Source organism: Oncorhynchus tshawytscha, linkage group LG01 (assembly GCF_018296145.1).
Source record: "Oncorhynchus tshawytscha isolate Ot180627B linkage group LG01, Otsh_v2.0, whole genome shotgun sequence".
Taxonomy (NCBI): domain Eukaryota; kingdom Metazoa; phylum Chordata; class Actinopteri; order Salmoniformes; family Salmonidae; genus Oncorhynchus; species Oncorhynchus tshawytscha.
This window is the reverse complement of record NC_056429.1, coordinates 38628129-38648726: the sequence shown is the minus strand read 5'-3', so window position 1 is coordinate 38648726 and position 20598 is coordinate 38628129. Positions and strand designations below refer to the sequence as shown.

General features: G+C 46.4%; 1 protein-coding gene across 3 annotated transcripts in view; it reads left to right on the top strand.

Moving 5' to 3' along the window:
- LOC112250485 (N(G),N(G)-dimethylarginine dimethylaminohydrolase 1) overlaps positions 1-20598 on the top strand; it is a 127839-nt gene that overhangs the window by 75614 nt on the left and 31627 nt on the right. For all 3 annotated transcript variants that reach the window (XM_024420695.2, XM_024420688.2, XM_024420681.2), the window contains exons 2-3: positions 15604-15703; positions 16563-16636. In XM_024420695.2, the coding sequence (XP_024276463.1) occupies positions 15604-15703; positions 16563-16636 (174 nt within the window). The remainder of the gene's footprint in view (positions 1-15603; positions 15704-16562; positions 16637-20598) is intronic.

Genomic DNA, 20598 nt, shown 5'->3' with positions numbered 1-20598 from the left:
ACTCGCATTAACATCTGCTAACCATGTGTATGTGACAAATAAAATTTGATTTGATTTGATTTGATTTGATCCTCAACACTGGGGCCCAACAAGGGTGCGTTCTGAGCCCTCTCCTGTACTCCCTGTTCACCCATGACTGCGTGGCCATGCACGCCTCCAACTCAACCTTCAAGTTTGCGGACCACACTACAGTGGTAGGCTTGATTACCAACAACGACGAGGCGGGCTACAGGGAGGAGGTGAGGGCCCTCAGAGTGTGGTGTCAGGAAAATTACCTCACACTCAACGTCAACAAAACTAAGGAGATGATTGTGGACTTCAGGAAACAGCAGAGGGAGCACCCCCCCTATCCACATCGATGGGACCATAGTGGAGAGGGTAGTAAATTTTAAGTTCCTTGGCATACACATCGCAGACAAACTGAATTGGTCCACCCACACAGACAGCATTGTGAAGAAGGCGCAGCAGCGCCTCTTCAACCTCAGGAGGCTGAAGAAATTCGGCTTGTCACCAAAAGCACTCACAAAACACTACAGATGAACAATCGAGAGCATCCTGTCGGGCTGTATCACCGACTGGTACGGCAACTGCTCCGCCCACAACCGTAATGCTCTCCAGAGGGTAGTGAGGTCTGCACAAAGCATCACCGGGGGCAAACTACCTACCCTCCAGGACACCTACACCACCCAATGTCACAGGAAGGCCATAAAGATCATCAAGGACAACAACCACCCGAGCCACTGCCTGTTCACCCCGCTATCATCCAGAAGGCGAGGTCAATACAGGTGCATCAAAGCAGGGACCGAGAGACTGAAAAACAGCTTCTATCTCAAGGCCATCAGACTGTTAAACAGCCACCACTAACATTGAGTGGCTGCTGCCAATACACTGACTCAACTCCAGCCACTTTAATAATGGAAATTGATGTAAAATATATCACTAGCCACTTTAAACAATGCTACTTAATATAATGTTTACATACCCTACATTATTCATCTCATATGTATATACTGTACTCTATATCATCTACTGCATCTTTATGTAATACATGTATCACTAGCCACTTTAAACTATGCCACTTTGTTTACATACCCTACATTATTCATCTCATATGTATATAGTGTACTCGATACCATCTACTGCATCTTGCCTATCCCGTCCTGTACCATCACTGATTAATATCTTTATGTACATATTCTTTATCCCTTTACACTTGTGTGTATAAGGTAGTAGTTTTGGAATTGTTAAGTTAGATTACTCGTTGGTTATTACTGCATTGTCGGAACTAGAAGCACAAGCATTTCGCTACACTCGCATTAACATCTCCTAACCATGTGTATGTGACAAATACAAATACGTCTCTTATGAGAGCTTCTGGACATCAGACATCAGAACTGGGATTGCTCATCTCAAATTGGACAAGGAGTTCTTCCTCTATGAGTCGGACGTGAGGGACATATTGAAGACACCCAAATAGGCCCTGATCCCCGTGATTCACTGGAGAAGGAAACTGAGATTGAGGCAAAGGATCCAGGTGCCTTGCGAGGATCAGGCGACGAGTGGCTAATCTGCCCTTGCCTTCCATTCTGCTAGCTAACGTTTAATCTCTGGAAAAGAAATGGGACGAACTGAAAGCACGTATATCCTATCAACCTTGACATTAAAAACTGCAAAAGCTTATGTTTCACCGAGTCACGGCAGAACGATGACATTAAGAACATACAGCTGGCGGGTTATACACTCTATCGGCAAGACAGTTAAGCAGACTCTGGTAACACACGGGGCAGGGGCCTATGCATTCATGTAAACAACAGCTGGTGCAAGATATCTAAGGAAGTCTCAAAGTTTTGCTCGCCTGAGTTTGAGTATCTCATGATAAGCTGTAGATCACACTATGTACCTTTTTTTATGTATTCATTTCACCTTTATTTAACCAGGTAGGCCAGTTGAGAACAAATCCTCATTTACAACTGAGACCTGGCCAAGATAAAGCAAAGCAGTGCTACAAAAACAACAACACAGAGTTACACATAAACAACCGTACAGTCAATAACACAATAGAAAAATCTGTGTACAGTGTGTGCAAATGTAGAAGAGTAGGGAGGTAAGGCAATAAATAGGCCATAGAGGTGAAATATTTACAATTTAGCATTAACACTGGAGTGATAGATGTGCAGATGATGATATGCAAGTAGAAATACTGGGGTGCAAAAGAGCAAGAGGATAAGTAACAATATGGGGATGAGGTAGTTGGGTGTGCTATTTATAGATTGGCTGTGTACAGGTACAGTGATCGGTAAGCTGCTCTGACAGCTGATGCTTAAAGTTAGAGAGGGAGATTTAAGGCTCCAGTTTCAGTCATTGTCAGCAGAGAACTGGAAGGAAAGGCGGCCAAAGGGAGTGTTGACTTTGGGGATGACCAGTGAAATATACATGCTGGAGCGTGTGCTATGGGTGGGTGTTGCTATGGTGACCAGTGAGCTGGGATAAGGTGGGGCTTTACCTAGCAAAGACTTATAGATGATCTGGAGCCAGTGGGTTTGGCGACAAATATTTTGGGCCAGCCAACGAGAGCATACAGGTCGCTGTGGTGGGTAGTATATCGGGCTTTGGTGACAAAACAGATGGCACTGTGATAGACTACATCCAGTTTGCTGATTAGAGGTTGGAGGCTATTTTGTAAATGACATTGCCAAAGTTAAGGATCGGTAGGATAGTCAGTTTTTCGAGGGTAAGTTTGACATCATGAGGGAAGGAGGCTTTGTTGCTAAATTAATTTGGGATTGGAGATGCTTAATGTGAGTCTGGAAGGAGAGTTTACAGTCTAACCAGAGACCTAGGTATTTGTAGTTGTCCACATAGTCTAAGTCAGAACCGTCCAGAGTAGTGATGCTAGTCGGGCGGGAGGGTGCGGGCAGCAATCGGTTGAAGAGCATGCACTTAGTTTTACTAGCATTTAAAAGCAGTTGGAGGCCACAGGAGGAGTGTTTTATGGCATTGAAGCTTGTTTGGAGGTTTGTTAGCACAGTGTCCATAGAAGGGCCAGATGTATACAGAATGGTGTCGTCTGCATAGAGGTGGATCAGAGAATCACCAGCAGCAAGAGCAACATCATTGAAATATACAGAGAAAAGAGTCGGCCCAAGAATTGAACCCTGTGGCATCCCCATAGAGACTGCCAGAGGTCCGGACAACAGGCCCTCCGATTTGACACACTGAACTCTATCTGAGAAGTAGTTGGTGAACCAGGCGAGGCAGTCATTTGAGAAGCAAAGGCTATTGAGTCTGCCGATAAGAATGCCTAGAGAGGTTTCATCTTTGTTTCGTAGCTGTCTACATACCACCACAGAATGAAATTGGCACTAAAACCGCACTCAATAAGCTGTATTCCGCCATAAGCAAACAGGAATATGCTCATCCAGAGGCGGCGCTCCTGGTGGCTGGTGACTTTAATGCAGGGAAACTTATATCAGTTTTACCAAATTTCTATCAGCATTTTAAATGTGCAACCAGAGGGGAAAAAAAATTGAGACCACGTTTATTCCACATACAGAGACGCAACGCTCTCCCTCGCACTGCATTTGGCAAATCTGACCATAACTCTATCCTCCTGATAAAACCAGTAAAAGCTTATAAGAAAAGAATTAAGGCAGTGAGCACTAGTGACTCCGTCTATAAAAAAAGTGGTCTGATGAAGCAGATGCTAAACTACAGGACTGTTTTGTTAGCACAGACTGGAATATGTTACGGGATTCTTCCGATGGCATTGAGGAGTACATCACATCAGTCACTGGCTTTATCAATAAGTGCATCGAGGACATCGTCCCCACAGTGACATACCCCAACTAGAAGCCATGGATTACAGGCAACATTCAGAGCTAAAGGGCAGAGCTGCCGCTTTCGAGGAGTGGGCCTAAACCGGAAGCTTATAAGAAATCCCTCTATGCCTTCTAAACCATCAAACAGGCAAAGCTTCAATACAAGATTGAGATCAAATCGTACCACACCAACTCCGACGCTCGTCGGATGTGGCAGGGCTTGCAAACTATTACAAAGCGAAGCACAACCGAGTGCTGCCCAGTGACACGAGCCTACCAGACGAGCTAAATAACTTCTATGCTCGTTTCGAGGCAAGTAACACTGAAACATCAGCTGGTCCCGATGACTATGTGATCACGCTCTCCGCAGCAGATGTGAGGTCAACATTCACAAGGCCGCTGGGCCAGACGGAATACCAGGACGTGTTCTCCGAGGATGCACTGGCCAACTGACAAGTGTCTTCACTGACATTTTCAACCTCTCCATGTCTGAGTCTGTAATACCAACATGTTTCAAGCAAACCACCATAGTCCCTGTGCCCAAGAACACTAAGGTAACCTGCCTAAATGACTACCGAGCCGAGCCACTCACATCTGTAGCCATGAAGGGCTTTGAAAGGCTGGTCATGGCTCACATCAACACCATTATCCCAGAAACCCTAGACCCACTCCAATTTGCATACCGCACCAACAGATCCACAAATGATGCAATCTCTATTGTACTCCACACTGCCATTTCCCACTTGGACAAAATGAACATCTATGTGAGAATGCTATTCATTGACTACAGCTCAGCATTCAACACCATAGTGCTCTCAAAACCCATCACTAAACTAAGGACCCTGGGACTAAACACCTCCCTCTGTAACTGGATCCTGGACTTCCTGAAGGGCCGCCCCCAGGTGGTAAGGGTAGTTAACAACACATCCGCCAAGCTGATCTTCAACACGGAGGCCCCTCAGGGGTGTGTGCTCAGTCCCCTCCAGTAATCCCTGTTCACCCATGACTGCATGGCCAGGCACAACTCCAACACCATCATTAAGTTTGCTGATGACACAACAGTGGTAGGCCTGATCACTGACAATGATGAGGCAGCCTATAGGGAGGAGGTCCGAGAGCTGACCTTGTGGTGCAAGGACAACAACCTCTCCCTCAACGTGATCAAGGCAAACGAGATGATTGTGGACTACAGGAAAAGGAAGACCGAGCACGCCCCCATTCTCATCGACGGGGCTGTAGTGGAGCAGGTTGAGAGCTTCAAGTTCCTTGGCGTCCACATCACCAACAAACTAAGATGGTCCAAGCACAGAAAGACAGCCTTGAAGAGGGCATGACAAAACCTATTCCCCCTCAGGAGATTGAAAAGATTTGGCATGGGTCCTCAGATCCTCAAAAGGTTTTATAGCTGCACCATCAAGAGCATCCTGACGGGTTGCATCACTGCCTGGTATGGCAACTGTCGGCCTCTGACCGCAAGGCACTACACTACAGAGGGCAGTGCATACGGCCCAGTACATCACCTGGGCCAAGCTTCCTGCCATCTAGGATCTCTATACCTGGCGGTGTCAGAGGAAGGCCCTAAAATTTGTCAAAGACTCCAGCCACTCTAGTCATAGACTGTTCTCTTTGCTACCCCCCTACGCTGCTGCTACTCTCTGTTATTATCTATGCATAGCCCCTTTAATAGCCCTACCAGCATGTACATAATTACCTAAATTACCTCGACAATGTTGTCCCCGCATATTGACACATTCTCTGAACCGGTACCCCCTGTATATAGCCCGCTATTGTTATTGACTGCTGCTCCTTAATTGTTTGTTTTTCTTATCGCTTACTTCTTTTTTGTTGATATTTTCTTAAAACTGCATTGTTGGTTAATGGCTTGGACCATCTCCTAAAGTTGATTCAGCTGTGGGATCGGGGTACCACAGCTTGCTCAGGAATGGCAGTAGGTAGGTGTGAGTGCATCTGTACGCACAATGAGGCGAAGACTTTTGGAGGATGGCCTGGTGTCAAGAAGGGCAACAAAGAAGCCAATTCTCTCCAGGAAAAATATCAGGGACAGACTGATATTCTGCAAAAGGACTGCAGGGATTGGACTGCTGAGGACTGGGGTAAAGTAATTTTCTCTGATGAGTCCCCTTTCTGATTGTTTGGGGCATCCGGAAAAAAGCTTGTCCGGAGAAGACAAGGTGAGCGCTACCATCAGTCCTGTGTCATGCCAACAGTAAAGCATCCTGAGACCATTCATGTGTGGGGTTGCTTCTCAGCCAAGGGAGTGGGCTCACTCACAATTTTGCCTAAGAACACAGCCATGAATAAAGAATGGTACCAACACATTGTCCAACACAACCATCCAGGAATAGTTTGATGATGAACAATGCCTTTTCCAGCATGATGGAGCACCTTGTCATAATTCAAAAGTGATAACTAAGTGGTTCGGGGAACAAAACATTGATATTTTGAGTCCATGGAAAGGAAACTCCCCAGACCATAATCCCATTGAGAACTTGTGGTCAATCCTCAAGTGGCGTGTGGACAAACAAAAACCCACAAATTCTGAGCATTGATTATGCAAGAATGGGCTGCCATCAGTCAGGATGTGGCCCAGAAGTTAATTGACAGCATGCCAGGGCAGATTGCAGAGGTCTTGAAAAAGAAGGGTCAACACTGCAAATATTGACTCTTTGCATCAACTTCATGTAATTGTCAATAAAAGCCTTTGACACGTATGAAATGCTTGTAATTATACTTCAGTATTCCATAGTAACATCTGACAAAAAATATCTAAAGACACTGAAGCAGCAAACTTTGAGAAAATTAAGATTTGTGTCATTCTCAACTTTTGGCCACGACTGTACACTGTACAGACATTTCTTCTGAATTACTCATTATCAGTATCCTCTGGAGACCAGTGGTTCCTCTGACCTCCATGGACAGGGTCCCTCTCTTAGAGGCCCAGAGCAGGCTGACCCTGCATGGGCTGACCTCACCCTGTCCAGCCTCCCTCTTTCAGGCATTGGAGGATTAGAGATGAGATGGGGATTCCTTTAGTGATAGCATTAGTGTCATCACCTCCTCACTCATGACTCGTCTCTCTCTCTATCTCCTTTCTCTATCTCTCTGCCTATTTCACCGCAGTCTAAACTACCTATCTCGTTTCTTCTGTCTCATCTCTGATTCTCTCAAAGCGTCAAACCAGATTTTTTCCATTACCCCCTCTGGAAGAGTCATCTGGGGTCACGCTCTGGGAGACATTCAGGGAAAGTACTTGTTTGGAGCTCTATGATTCAGTGTGTGTGTGCGTACATGTGTGTGGTGAGTGTTCATGAGCTTCACTGAACAATTTCCCTCTGTTTCCTCTAACTCTCGTCCAGACAAACTCTGCCTAACAGTGTCTTTTAGTTAGTCTAGAAGTCCCTTGCCAAACATTTTACAATCTTGATAGAAGCTTGTGGAGTTGTAGACACACACAACATGCTATATCGGGGGAGGGGGGGTTGGGTTGGAGGGTGAGTGTTTGGGATGGTGGATCCAGTCAGGTCAGTGTTTTAGTAATTCACTGCTCCACTAAAGATGTGGGTGGTCCTGTATACCTGGCCAGGTAGGCCAAAGGTGGTCTGGGAATAGGTTTTTCCCTCTATATTAGCCAGAGAAAGGGAGAGTAAAGTCACTATTCAACAAGTGTGGGAGGTGAGTTAGTGGGGCCACCTCTCGTTAAGCGCCTACACATTCGGGCAACCTATCTTCGTCCAGGCTTTTTACTTTATAGATCAAAGGACCTTCAAAGGCAATCATGTTCGAATTTATGTTCCCCTTTTGAAGTTAACTTCTGGCCTACATTGTTGTCGTTAAACCCATCTGGTCACAGAATGTATCATTGTGTCAGTACGATTTAACAGAGCCCTTGAAAGTGAATGCCAGCCGTTTGTCTTCTCTCTAAGGGCCTGTTGTATGATGGCGTGACTGACCGGCTGGGGGTACAGAGCTGTGTGTGCGTGTGTGCATGCTCCCTCACTGATGAACGGAATGTTATTTCTGATCAGGCAGAGGCGGCCAGGCAAGGGTCCACTGTAATCCTCCTAGGGGGTGTGTTTATTGTTTCACCTCCTGTGTTGGGGTAGAGGGGTATGTGTGTGTGTGGAGGGGGGGGGGCAGAGATATAGTCCCTGGTGGTCAAGGCAAAACGTGGGGGGGATAAAGAAGGGCAACCCATACCCCCCACTCATACACCCACCTTCAACAAACCCTGTTGCCCTGCAGTTCTACTTTCTATATTTGTGGAGCCATCGCAGTGTGAGGTTGTGTGTATGAGAGACACACAGCTACTACAAAAACATACACACGTATCTTTCTGGCTCTGCTGCTGATATAAGGAGGGAGATTGGAGGTTGGAAGGAGAAGCTTTATTTTCCCTGAGACTGGAATGCTGGCCCTGGGCCGGCAATGCTGATACCTTTGTTTGTTGTAGTAGAGCTCTGTGTGTGTGTGTGTGTGTGTGTGGGGGGGGGGGGGGTCTTGAATGAATTGAGGTGTCTTGAAAGAATTCTCTCTTATTCCACTCATTCCCAGTCTCGTCTTTATGTATTTTTCTTGTTTTTCCATGTCCTCTAATCTGTCTCCCTTCCTGAGAGCATGCTGCCTAGAGCTCTGAAGATCATCTAGGGTTCCCCCCTGGCTTGTAGCTAGGCTACTTAACCGAGTAGTGTCGGGAGTGAGTTTGTGTGCTGATTACAGTGCTAGATCTATACAGCTCTAAAGTTCACATCCTATGAGGCTTCCCTTGTATACTGAAGCACACTAAGAATAAGATGCTGTTTTAAAAGAGGCCATTCCACAGTTGCTGTGCCGAAGTTTCTTGAAACTCATCTTTCTAATGGATAGTGGATAGTGGATAGTGATAGTGCTTTTTACTAGAAGTACTTCTTAGTATGTTAGAAAGAGTCCATTCTGACTCGTTCCCAGTGTGGAAGGGTAGTTGACTCTTCCCGGAAAGGGAAGGGGTGTGAGTGAAGCACTTTGACAGAAAAAAACACAGAAATGGAACATCCTTATTGTGATGCCTTTAACAAAGCCAGTCTTCAACATGACACGTGTATCTAATGACAGTGACAGAGAAACAGCCTTTGAATGCCCGAGGTAGATGCCTGAGCTGGTATGATTGGTGCCTTGATAAAGCTGGAAACAAACTCTCCGTTTGGTATAATAGGTATAGGTATAATGGTTTCCCCTCTTGCCTAACACCCCAGCGGGTTGGAGGGTTTGGTCCATGGTAACACCAAGGGACGGGACTGAAATGTACCCCCAGCAGGGTGAAGGAGGCTACCTGGGGGCTCACTCTGGCTCGCTAGGGTAACAGGGTGGAGGAACATAGATAGAGAGAGCCCTACCTTGCCAAGTCCCCTAAATGCTCTCTCTCCTCTCTCTCGCTCCCCTTTTTGTATCTCCCTGTAACTCTAACTCTGAGAGTTTTCTATGTGAGTTTCCTTTTGCACAACAATCCACACTCAGACCATAATATGCCCCCCACCATGCCACACCCTGCTCTGCCATCTCAGCTCCTTAGTGAAGCCATAAATATGTCAGCCTCACAGGCTGTTTGGGGCATTTTTCTGCTCCAGCTCCGAATATCCTGGGAGTCCAAATGAAGTCGTTCTGGCAGTGGTTGGATCTAGTCTCCCTCCTAAAAGGCACCCTGTTCCCTATATAATGCATTACTTTTGACCAGAGCCTTGGGCTCTGAAAATGGGATGCTATTTGGGACAAAACCTTAGTCTGGCAGTGATTGGATATAGGTCTCTGGCTCTAGCTAGCTTCCTCTCCTTTCCTCTGCTGCTGAGACAGGCGGCCACATCTCCCGTGGTTGTTGTTCTGCTCAGCTGTGAGGTTCTTGATGATCTACTGTGGCTGCTTTACTTTGACCTACTGATCAAACGTTTATGTAATCCCTAAGCAGATAGTTGTGTGTTATGCAAAATAAAAGAGCGAGAGAGAGAGAGAGAGAGAGCGAGAGAGAGAGCGAGAGAGAGAGCGAGAAAGATGGCTTGGTTACCTCAGGCCGCAGGTTTTTTCCAACGTATTGCCTTGGGATTTGTTTGGATACCGCCTGCCTGGCCTGGACAAGGCATTGAGAGTTTATTTTCATTAGACTGTTGCATAAATAGCATACTTTTTGTCACATTCCTGCTGTGAACTGGGTTATAGCACTGCCACAACCTGTTAACAGAGGAATGGTGAAAAAACAACTCAGTTTTGCAACAACAAAGATAATTGACACAGTACTATGTGTGCATGTGGCGTGTGTGTTTGCAAGCATGTGCGCATGCATTTAGGTTGTGTGAGAGAAAGTGAGAAAAAGAGCATCATCTCTCTCAAGGCAGCAGTCAGTCAGTGCCTGCATGCTCAACGCTTTTCCTTGACTTCCCGATTACCTGCAACTTCCATTTTACTGAACTATTCATAAAATACTATTCCTGTTTAGTCATGTTAGGGGACGGTCCAGAGGAGCAGTGTATGTAATGGAGAATTAGAAACACTCTCCCTTATAGTATTTTATTAGGATCCCCTTTAGCTGTTGCTAAAGCAGCAGCTACTCTTCCTGGGGTCTGCACAAAACAAAACATGACAAAATACAGAACATTAGACAAGAACAGCTCAAGGACTGAACTATATTAATTTAAAATAAGACTAATATAAAACCTGTGTGTGCGTGTATGCGCACGCGTGAGTGGCAGGTTATGAATCTTTCTCTAGAGGTAGCTCCAGTTGGTCACTAGCTGGCACAGGCACAAAGTCATAAAACCCTAACTCTAACCCTAACCCATGATTTGAAACCTAACCTTAACCACACTGCTTACCCTAACTGAAGAAAAGGACTAGGGCTATGACAGGCTTAGCTAGGCTCAGGACAGCCACCATGGTGCATCGGTCAGAATGTGAATCATTACACAGTTGAACACAGTAACGAACAGAGCACATAGGGGGAGGGCGTGGACGGAGGTTAGGAGACGGGGCATATAAAGCCTGTGGGTAGGATGTGTTGAGGCTTGTAAAAGCCTTGGAGATAGGATATGGGTAACAAGGATGTGCAAGGAGGAAGGCAAAGCTCAACATCCCTCTGATGTTTCTAGACAGTTGGACGGCTTGGGTTTGTTTTGCCAGCCGGAACCTGGGGTTGGCATGCTGGCCACCAGGGGGTGTCTTGGAGGTTGCACAATTGCCACAGGATAGGGACCTGTAGGGCGTGGCATGTTGGTTACTGGAGAGGAAAGGCCCGGAGGTGGCACACTGACCACTGGAAAGGAAAGGCCCTGGGTTGGAGTTGGACTGGTGGCTCCCTGGATCCGAGCTGGAGGATGAGGCTTGGTATGATGTCTGGTGTGCTGGCCACAGGAGGGGAGCTTGGAGGGGCTGGCACACTGGCCACAAGAGGGGGGTTTGGAAGAACTATCGATGGAGGCTGGATTAGATAGGAGCTTGATGGGGGTGATGTCCGCTGTACCCGCTGCTCCTGCGTTCTCTTGTAGATTACTTTAAATGTCTCTTAGTATGCCTAGGAGGAGCTGGTACTGGAAGGGGGTGAAGATTTATTTGTGCTTCTGGGTTCAGTGTGTGCGTTTTGAAGGCTTTTGTTCCAAGGCAGCAGTCTTATCCGGCTCGAAGGACCATAAAGAAAAGGACTAGGGCAGAACAGTAAGCTAGGTTCCAGACTGTTTCTGCCACAACGGTGCATCTGTCATAACGTGAATCAGGATGTGGTGGTCTGGAAGAGAGATACAAAAATTAAACATTAGGAAAACAAAGAAATTAACATAAAGGTGCAGACATGGCAAGGTAGTGCCAAGTGACTATGGGTATAAATAGACTTAACATATAACATCTATAAACTAAGGAGACTGCCAACACATAACTAGAACAAAGGGCCCATAGCATTTAGCATCATTAGAAAACGGAGAGCATGGCTATACAAATGAATAATAGGGCAAGTACTATATATTATTTAGGACTTACATTCTCCAAACAGTATAATAACAAAGGGCACTTACTTCATCATATAATGCAGGAGGAATGCTAGGGCTACCCAGTGGCATCACCAAAAGAATATCCTAGTGTGTAGGAAGGAGCATGCTGCATCAATAAGGAACTGAAAGGGGTGAAAAGGGCAGAGGAGAGATGATTTGGGAATGTAAACAGGTGTGGAGGAAAGGGGTGTTGCTCAAGGTAATTGGAGACAGTTAGAAGACTGTAGGGGGTGGCATGACCCTTCACAACACTAGCCTTAAATTAAGACCAAAAAGCAAATTTTTGTTTTCATGAATTGTTACTATATAGCCAATTTGGACTTTGCAGCTGGTCCATCTAGCGGAAATCGCTCAGTTCTGCCTACAGGGCAAGATTCATGACTATAAACGTCCACCTGCGTGCGAGTGTGTTACCCTCTAGGCCAAGTATGCAAATCTCAAGGTAACCACTCGGTGAGAATCACTGACCATAGCAAACCTCTCAGTCTTTTAAGGCTCCAAGTTACTCCTATCATCACTGAACAAAGACAGTCCAGTCATCTCTCTAGTCCTTCCATGACGTCAAAGATGTACTAAATACCTGGAAAGATCTGATAACGTTATCCCGCTGGATGTTTTGTATACCTAATGAAGTTCAGTGTGTTTATTGAAATTCCTTCTCTGGGGTGCATAGCTTTGTCATTAGCCTTTTCCATTCTGATTGGCATTCCCATTCCATTCTTTAACTTTTCCTTCTCTGCATTAGTCTTATATGTTCATCCTCATCTATGCTATGGGATGTCCATCCGAAGCTCCAACGATCATTGATGCCGCATGAACTTGACTTTTCCAACTCAATTGCCCAATGGCCATGGAATAAAAATTAAGCTATTTATTTCTGTATTCATGCTCCAACTATTAGTAGCCTAGTCCCAGATCTGTTTGTGCTATCTTGCTTGACAGTGACCATAGGAGTTGGAAAGACAGCATAAACAGATCTGGGACCAGGGTACCTAGGACAGAACAGTCAAAACTCCGTTGTGAATTTTAAAAGGCCCTTCTCATTCATAGGAGGGCCTAGCTCTCAGCGTGTAGCCCTGGGCAGGGCGGGCGGTTTAGCAGCGGAGTGGGTGTCAGTTGGAGAGTGGAGCTGGCACCCTCTTTACATAACAGCCAGGGTGGCCACTCAGTCTGTTCGACTAGGCTATCTAGATGTAGGCTTGGGCGGTATCCAGATTTTCACACCGTTTCTGTACCATATTGGGATATGCATTATTACTGGAAGTACACACGAGGGCCGCTATTTCTCAAAATAAGTATTATTACAATAATTGACTCACTAAAGTGCAAGGACAAATACCAGAACGTGCACCCATGAAGGGCCCCAGGACCGAGTTTGGGAAACCATGTACTAGCCTATATTTCCCCCTCCACCGCATGTATCTGCACACCCTCTGAGCTTTGTTTGACTTTAGGGAACCCCTCCACCAGTCAACCACCCACACACCTCTAGTCTGTATCTGTCATGCACTGAACACCCCCAATTGTATTTTCCAGTCTGGGCTCATTTACTCATCCATGCAATGTAAATAACTAATCCGGAACTGTTTTGGGGGTCCAGGTGGTAAGAACGAGACGGACGGGCCCCAGAACTGTTCCCCACTCTATTTCTCACACACACACACACACACACACACACACACACACACACACACACACACACACACACCAGCGCCTGTCTGTATTCAGGGGTCGGTGCGTTTGACTCCCGGGCCCCTGAGGGTCCCAGTTGGCGTCCCTGGGACAGATCACCTCCTGTGAGGTCACGTCAGAGGAAATGCCTGAGGGGTGAAGTCAAGGGGGTTAGGGTTAGTCTGTGTGTGCGTGCGTATCTGCGTGGTGCGTGTGTTTGTACTCCCGCCCGTTAGTTGGTGGGTTGTTGAAGATTCCTGGAGGCTGCAGCTGTGATGGCACAGGCAGAGGCTCCAGTCCTGTCACAGTGTGCCACATCGGGAGGCAGAGGGGAAGGAGAGGGGCAACCGCAGTGGTGGAGGCTGGGCGGCTGTGGGGGAATGGTGGAGTAGCCCTGGGAGAAGGGAAGAGTAGTGAGAAGTAGAGAGAAATGGAGATGAAACTGAATAAAGGGAAAATCTTGACTTATTTGATTTGGTTCCTTACGTAATATGAGGCCAAAGACAAGTGGAAAGTAGATCTGAAATCTATTGTGGATCATTCAAAACAACTTGTGTACCCTTAGGGCAATTACTATGCATCTTAATTGGAGTGCTGAAGGCGTTGCACTGATAACCTTCTGAAGGAAAACATGTCTGTTCTAATTTCAATAGATATTTGGTCCAATTAAAACGGCTATTTTCCATGCTGTTTATTAGATAGACATTCAGTCGTGACTTCATAGTATCTACTTATGACCACTAATGAACTAGAGTACGGCATACCTATAGGTGAAAAGGAGACAATGTTCTTGGGAGCTGAAGAAAGAAGAGGGAGGAGAGAGAGAAGAAAAGGGAAAATGTGGATGAGGTGGCGGAGGAGATGCCTTTGGTGCTCTGTGAGATGCTGCAAAAGTGGTTGAGTTTGTGTGGAATGAGGTTGAGCCGTAGCAGATGAGGAACCAGCCGGTACAGCCTGGTCTGTGTGATGATTGTTTACACAGGTGCTGTTGTGTCTGAGAGCCAGAGCCACAAGATCATCCAAAATCACACTTAGCGTCCTTCTACAAAACAAACCCTCGCAGCCTTCCAAAAAAAACAACAAAAAAACATAGAACTTAAAGGGTAAAGGGTCTCATGTTCTACTATGTTTCATTGAGGATCCAAGGGAGGTCTTGGATTTGTGTGTGGATGTGTGTAATGCATAGCAAGTGTATGTATGCGTGTGTGGGAGAGTGAGAAAGAGTAAGTGTTTGTGTTATCTGTGTTGTGCTGTGCCGTGGCCCGCATGGCAGTCTCTACCTGGATGACTTCATGGCTTGGCCCGGGTGTCTGGTGTGAGGAGAAGCAGAAGCCTTCGATTAGCGAACAGCTAGGCTGAGGTCATGGTGAGATAGGGGCCTGTGGAAACACTGATGTTACACTAACATCACATTGGCCCCAGGCCCCGCGGCAGTCACAGCTCCCTGGGGACCCCCAAAACCCGGGACAGTCAAAACCAGAATAGGCGGACCTCAGACCAGGCTACACTGACCAAATCCAGTCCACCACCAAACAGCTGGTCCTCTTCTATGGAGACACACACACAGGGGCAGCTGACCCAGAGAACGGGCCAGGAACTTTGACTTGGATGGATCGTTTTTTAATCCGCCAACCTTTTTTAGGTTCGTGTTGGTCTCTTCCTCCCCCATTTCCACCACCGTGGCCATATAAAAAGTTTTACATACTTCCTCTGTTATGACATAACCTTGTGGCTCGCAGTGATGATGTCATGATGATCTCTTGGACAGACTGGTTTGGTTTACGTGATTCGTACTCTACTCCGGAACCTGGCTGATGGTGGATCATGTGCCTTTTCGCTCGTGTTATGTAGCAATATGATGACTTGATCATAATACCTATCTCTGGACGCTGTTTATTAGGCTGTCCCAGGTATTCATTTCCATATATCATTGAGAGCTCTCCTATTGGTGTGTCATGTGTGTGTACTATATCTCATTGCAATAAACATCTTTCCAATGAATGCTTTGTGTGTGCATCTGTCCGTGACTGCACGCGCCTAGATATGCACTTGTGTATGTGCCTTAACCCTGTCTGTCTATGTGTGTTTTCTAGACGGAGGCCATGCGGCGAGCTCTGAAGGAGCTGGACCTAAACATCGTTGAGATGTCAGATGAGAACGCCACTCTGGACGGAGGAGACGTCCTCTTTACAGGTACACAACGTTCCACTAATCACACACCATTAAAACCATGGGCATCACCATCCTCTTAGTTATCACTATGGAAACAGATACAGTATACAGGTATTCAGCAAAGCTAAACATGTATGACCACTTGATCATGCAAATGATATGACCCATCACCACAGGTGGTGAACAAACATTGTTCCCGAATAACTAATTCGGAATAGTCAAGTAGTTGAGGTGACCTCAACTGAAATGGCGTACAAATTACAACGGACTGACTGTCATATCTTTCTATGTGACCTCACAAGAGCGTTTTTCCTTACAGCAGTCTGCCCCATTGCATGATTGAAAATGATTAGCTCAGATGGCAATATTATACCCCCATCTCTCACACACACACACACACCCTATTTCATCACAATAGGAACCTTGTTCCACAACAGTCATCTCACAATGAACTAGCTGAGAACGTACTGTAGGTAGAGTGCTAGTGAGGTGAGGTCTTTATTATGGTCTACTCTGTACATTCTGTAACAGTTGTGCAGCTTTGCCTGTGAATGTTATGTGGGTCATGCTCTACACCATGCAGGGCTTGGAAAAAGCACTAGAACACTTAATTGAGTTTCTAGACGCTGGCTCTCTGTGGTACGTTCCTCCCATCTCCCATCCAGCTGAAATTGGTTTCACTTGGCAGGCAGGGCTAGGAACATTTCCTCTTGGCAACGTCGTCGCTAACGGCTCATTTATAAAAGCTCAACGGCTACGCCCATTCTCTCTGCAATGCTCTTGAGTGGCGACCCAAACGTTCAGGCCGTACTTTCTCTCTTTCTGTTCTATCTTTCTCTCCATCCATACTGACCACAGGTTGTTGTCCATTTCTCCTCAGGTAGAGAGTTTTTTGTGGGGCTTTCCAAACGCACCAATCAGAAAGGAGCTGAGATCCTGGCCGATGTGTTCAAGGTGAGTGAGAACAGACTAGAGCAGTGCACCCTGGGAATGTTCAGACTGACTTCCTGTGTCCTCAAGCCACCATTACTGCCCCCCTGAGGTAATCATAGTCTCATTCAGGGGCTTCAAGGGCCTCAAGGCATTTAAATACGCTATTGTCTCGGAAATTGATTAGATGGCAAACATGGTGTCTCAGGAATGTATGGCTAGGAGAAGAGGGTGATTCCAGTGATTTCGGGAAAGAATGCCTTTTGCTGACTCATGGGGTCATTTCCTGGCGAGTTCAACACCCAACAGGAATTTGACCTTTCCTCGCTGCCCTGTTTCCGCTCCTGTCTGTGTCCAATTTAAATTCCACCATGGTATCTCTCTCAGCCTCTCACTGTTATTCATTATCCTTGATAAGTCAGGTATTGATGATGCGGCTCTTGGAAAACATACAAGGCTTTTTCCCCTCTACAGCTCCCATTGTTTTTCCTCCCCCCTTTATTAAATTCAGGATAATTTTACAGCCTGTTCTGTTCAGGCCAGGATTATCCACATATGTGATTGGGGGGTTAAATATGTAAAGGACAGTCTCTTACCCTTGTTGAGTGAAGGACATGCAAGAGGAAGATCAAAGTGCATGGGGAGACATCTCTACCAGGCTATTGTCTTGTCTTCCATTCAAGATCATAACAATACTGTATCTTCAGGACAAAGGTATGTGGACACCTGCTCTTTGAACATCTCATTCCAAAATCATGGGCAGTAATATGGAGTTAGTCCCCCATTTGCTGCTATAGCACCCTCCACTCATATTCGAAGGCTTTCCATTAGATGTTGGAACATTGCTGCAGGGACTTTCTTCTATTCAGCCACAAGAGCATCAGAGAGGTCTGGCACTGATGTTGGGTGATTAGGCCTGGCTCTCAGTCGGTATGCCAATTCATCCCAAAGGTGTTTGATGGGGTTAAGGTCAGGGCTCTGTGCAGCTAGTCAAGTTCTTCAACACCGATCTCGACAAACCATTTCTTTATGGACCTCGCTTTGTGCACTAGGGCATTATCATGCTGAAACAGGAAAGGGCCGTCGCAAACTGTTGCCACAAAGTTGGAAACACAGAATCTTCTAGAATGTCATTGTATGTGGTAGCGCTAAGATTTCCCTTCACTGGAACTAATGGGCCTAGCCCGAACCATGAAAAATAGCCTGAGTTAATTGTTCCTCCTCCACCAAACTTTACAGTTGGCACTATGCATTGGGGCAGGCAGTGTTCTCCTGGCATCAGCCAAACCCAGATTCAATCGTCGGAATGCCAGATAGTGAACCGTGATTCATCACTACAGAGAACGCGTTTACACCACTCCAGCCGACGCTTGGCATTGTGCATGGTGATCTTAGGCTTGTGTGCAGCTGCTCGGCCATGGAAACCCATTTCATGAATCTCCCAATGAACAGTTCCTGTACTGACGTTGCTTCCAGAGGCAATTTGGAACTCGGTATTGAGCGTTGCAACCAAGGACAGACAATTTTTGTATGCTTCAGCACTTGGCTGTCTCGTTCTGTGAGCTTGTGTGGCCTACCACTTTGCGACTGAGCCGTTGTGCTCCTAGACGTTTCCACTATAACAGCACTTACAGTTGACCGGGGCAGCGCTAGCAGAGCAGAAATTTGACAAACTGACTTGTTGGAAAGGTGGAATCCTATGACGGTGCCACGTTGAAAGTCAATGCCACGTTGAAAGTCAATTAACTCTTCAGTAAGGCCATTCTACTGCCAATGTTTATCTATGGAGATTGCATTAATGTGTGCTTGATTTTCTGCACCTGTCGGCAACGGGTGTGTCTGAAAACGACGAAATCCACTAATTGACCTGGGGCTAGCGGGTATTTGCCATCTCCCTGTAAATTAATGAACATATATTACAAGTAGGGCAGTTAACGTTGTAAGGAATCTTCACTCAAAACTTCTCTCTCTGCTGAACACAACTCTAGGATTGTCCATGGGATATGACGGGTTGTTATCATGTGTCTCACGATAAGCTCAGGGGAGGACATTTGCCTGCTGCTATCTTTTCTGAGTCACTGTTTGGGCTAAACTGCCACTTCATAAAGGAATGAGGACTGTATTGAACTGTGCTTATAATGTCAAAATACCCTCAAATGGGAAATATCCATTGCCAACTGGACAGAGGTGCTTTCCATTTCAGCACCACAGAGCTCCACTATACCTGTCTCAATGAGTGGAGATGCAGGAGAAGCGCTGTCCATTCAGCGGTGCTGAATATGGGCGCGTCCTCATCGCCCTATTAAAACGTATGTGTTGAGTCTCCCTTTGTACTTCCAGGTTTCACCATTTGTTTGGTCAAGTTTTATTTTTTCAATGTTTTTGACTATAGAACCATGGCTGAACTAAACTTGACAAAGTAATTAATGGTTCCTTTGATACTCCTGTGTGGAAGTTGTAGCTCTATTTGAACTTCTCCCTCAAATGGTCCCCTCCTGTGTCCTCTCTCACCTCCTTTTGAAAAAGGTCCAAGTTAATCGAGGAGAGTGAACATGGATGGGCGTTTTTCAAACGTGTGCTCGTTTTTCTCCTCTGACAAAACAAAAGCTGATTTAAAGGAGGTGTGGCAGATTTAAACACACTTCTGCGCTGGGATGCACATTAGTATCCTCGATGAAAAGGTGGCTATCGAGGAGGGGAGGACACTCTTCCTTTTTCATACTAACGAATTGATGCACTCCTCTACTACTTATTGGTCTCTGGGCCATGGAGGAGAGAGGACGGTCTTTTGCCCAAACCCCTATGATCTCGATCCCCCTCTACCTCTGCTAGCCCCTGGTCATGTTACACTAGCCCTTTCTTAACCTCAGATAGCCCCTGGTCAAACCGTGCTAGCACCACCTCAACCCCTAGCCCCATGTCAAACTAAGCTATCTCCTCAACTGTTAGCCCCAGGTCAAGCTACACTAGCTCCACCTCAACCGCTGCCCCAGGTCAAGCTACACTAGCTCCACCTCAACCGCTAGCCCCAGGTCAAGCTGTGCTAGCTCCACCTCAGCTAGCCCCAGGTCAAGCTGTGCTAGCTCCACCTCAGCTAGCCCCAGGTCAAGCTACACTAGCTCCACCTCAACCGCTAGCCCCAGGTCATGCTGTGCTAGCTCCACCTCAGCTAGCCCCAGGTCATGCTGTGCTAGCTCCACCTCAGCTAGCCCCAGGTCAAGCTACACTAGCTCCACCTCAACCGCTAGCCCCAGGTCATGCTGTGCTAGCTCCACCTCAGCTAGCCCCAGGTCATGCTGTGCTAGCTCCACCTCAGCTAGCCCCAGGTCATGCTGTGCTAGCTCCACCTCAGCTCCACCTCAGACAAGCTACACTAGCTCCAGCACAATATCCTGATGGTGCCCATCCTTGGTATATGTTCTCAAACCCCATGCCTGGAGCATACCATGTACCCCCTGTCAGTATACCACTAGCTGCCAATATGGTAAACCTGTTTATAGTTAGCATCAGCCCATGGGATACCAAATCCATCATTGCCAACCTTCAGAAGTGGAAGGGAAAGTGATTTTGCACATTCTGCCTTTCAGAATCTACCTTTATTTACCTATAAAGGATCAAGAAATATATCAGTCATGTTGGTCAAATCAGAAGGAGCCCTCAGACTCCTAGGACCTATGAGATAAAAGGCATGTATAACTTGCACTACTAAAGGAGTTATTTATATGTGTTCTTGCAATAAGATCTACATTGTGTACAAAACATAAGGAACACCTTCCTAATATTGAGTTACACCCCTTTTGCCCTCAGAACAGCCTCAATTCGTCACAGCATGAACTCTACAAGTTGTCGAAAGAGTTCCATAGGGATGCTGGCCCATGTTGACTCCAATGCTTCCTACAGTTGTGTCAAGATGGCTGGATGTCCTTTGGGTGGTGGACCATTCAGATTGTTGGGTTAAATGTTGAAGACCCATTTCAGTTTTATGC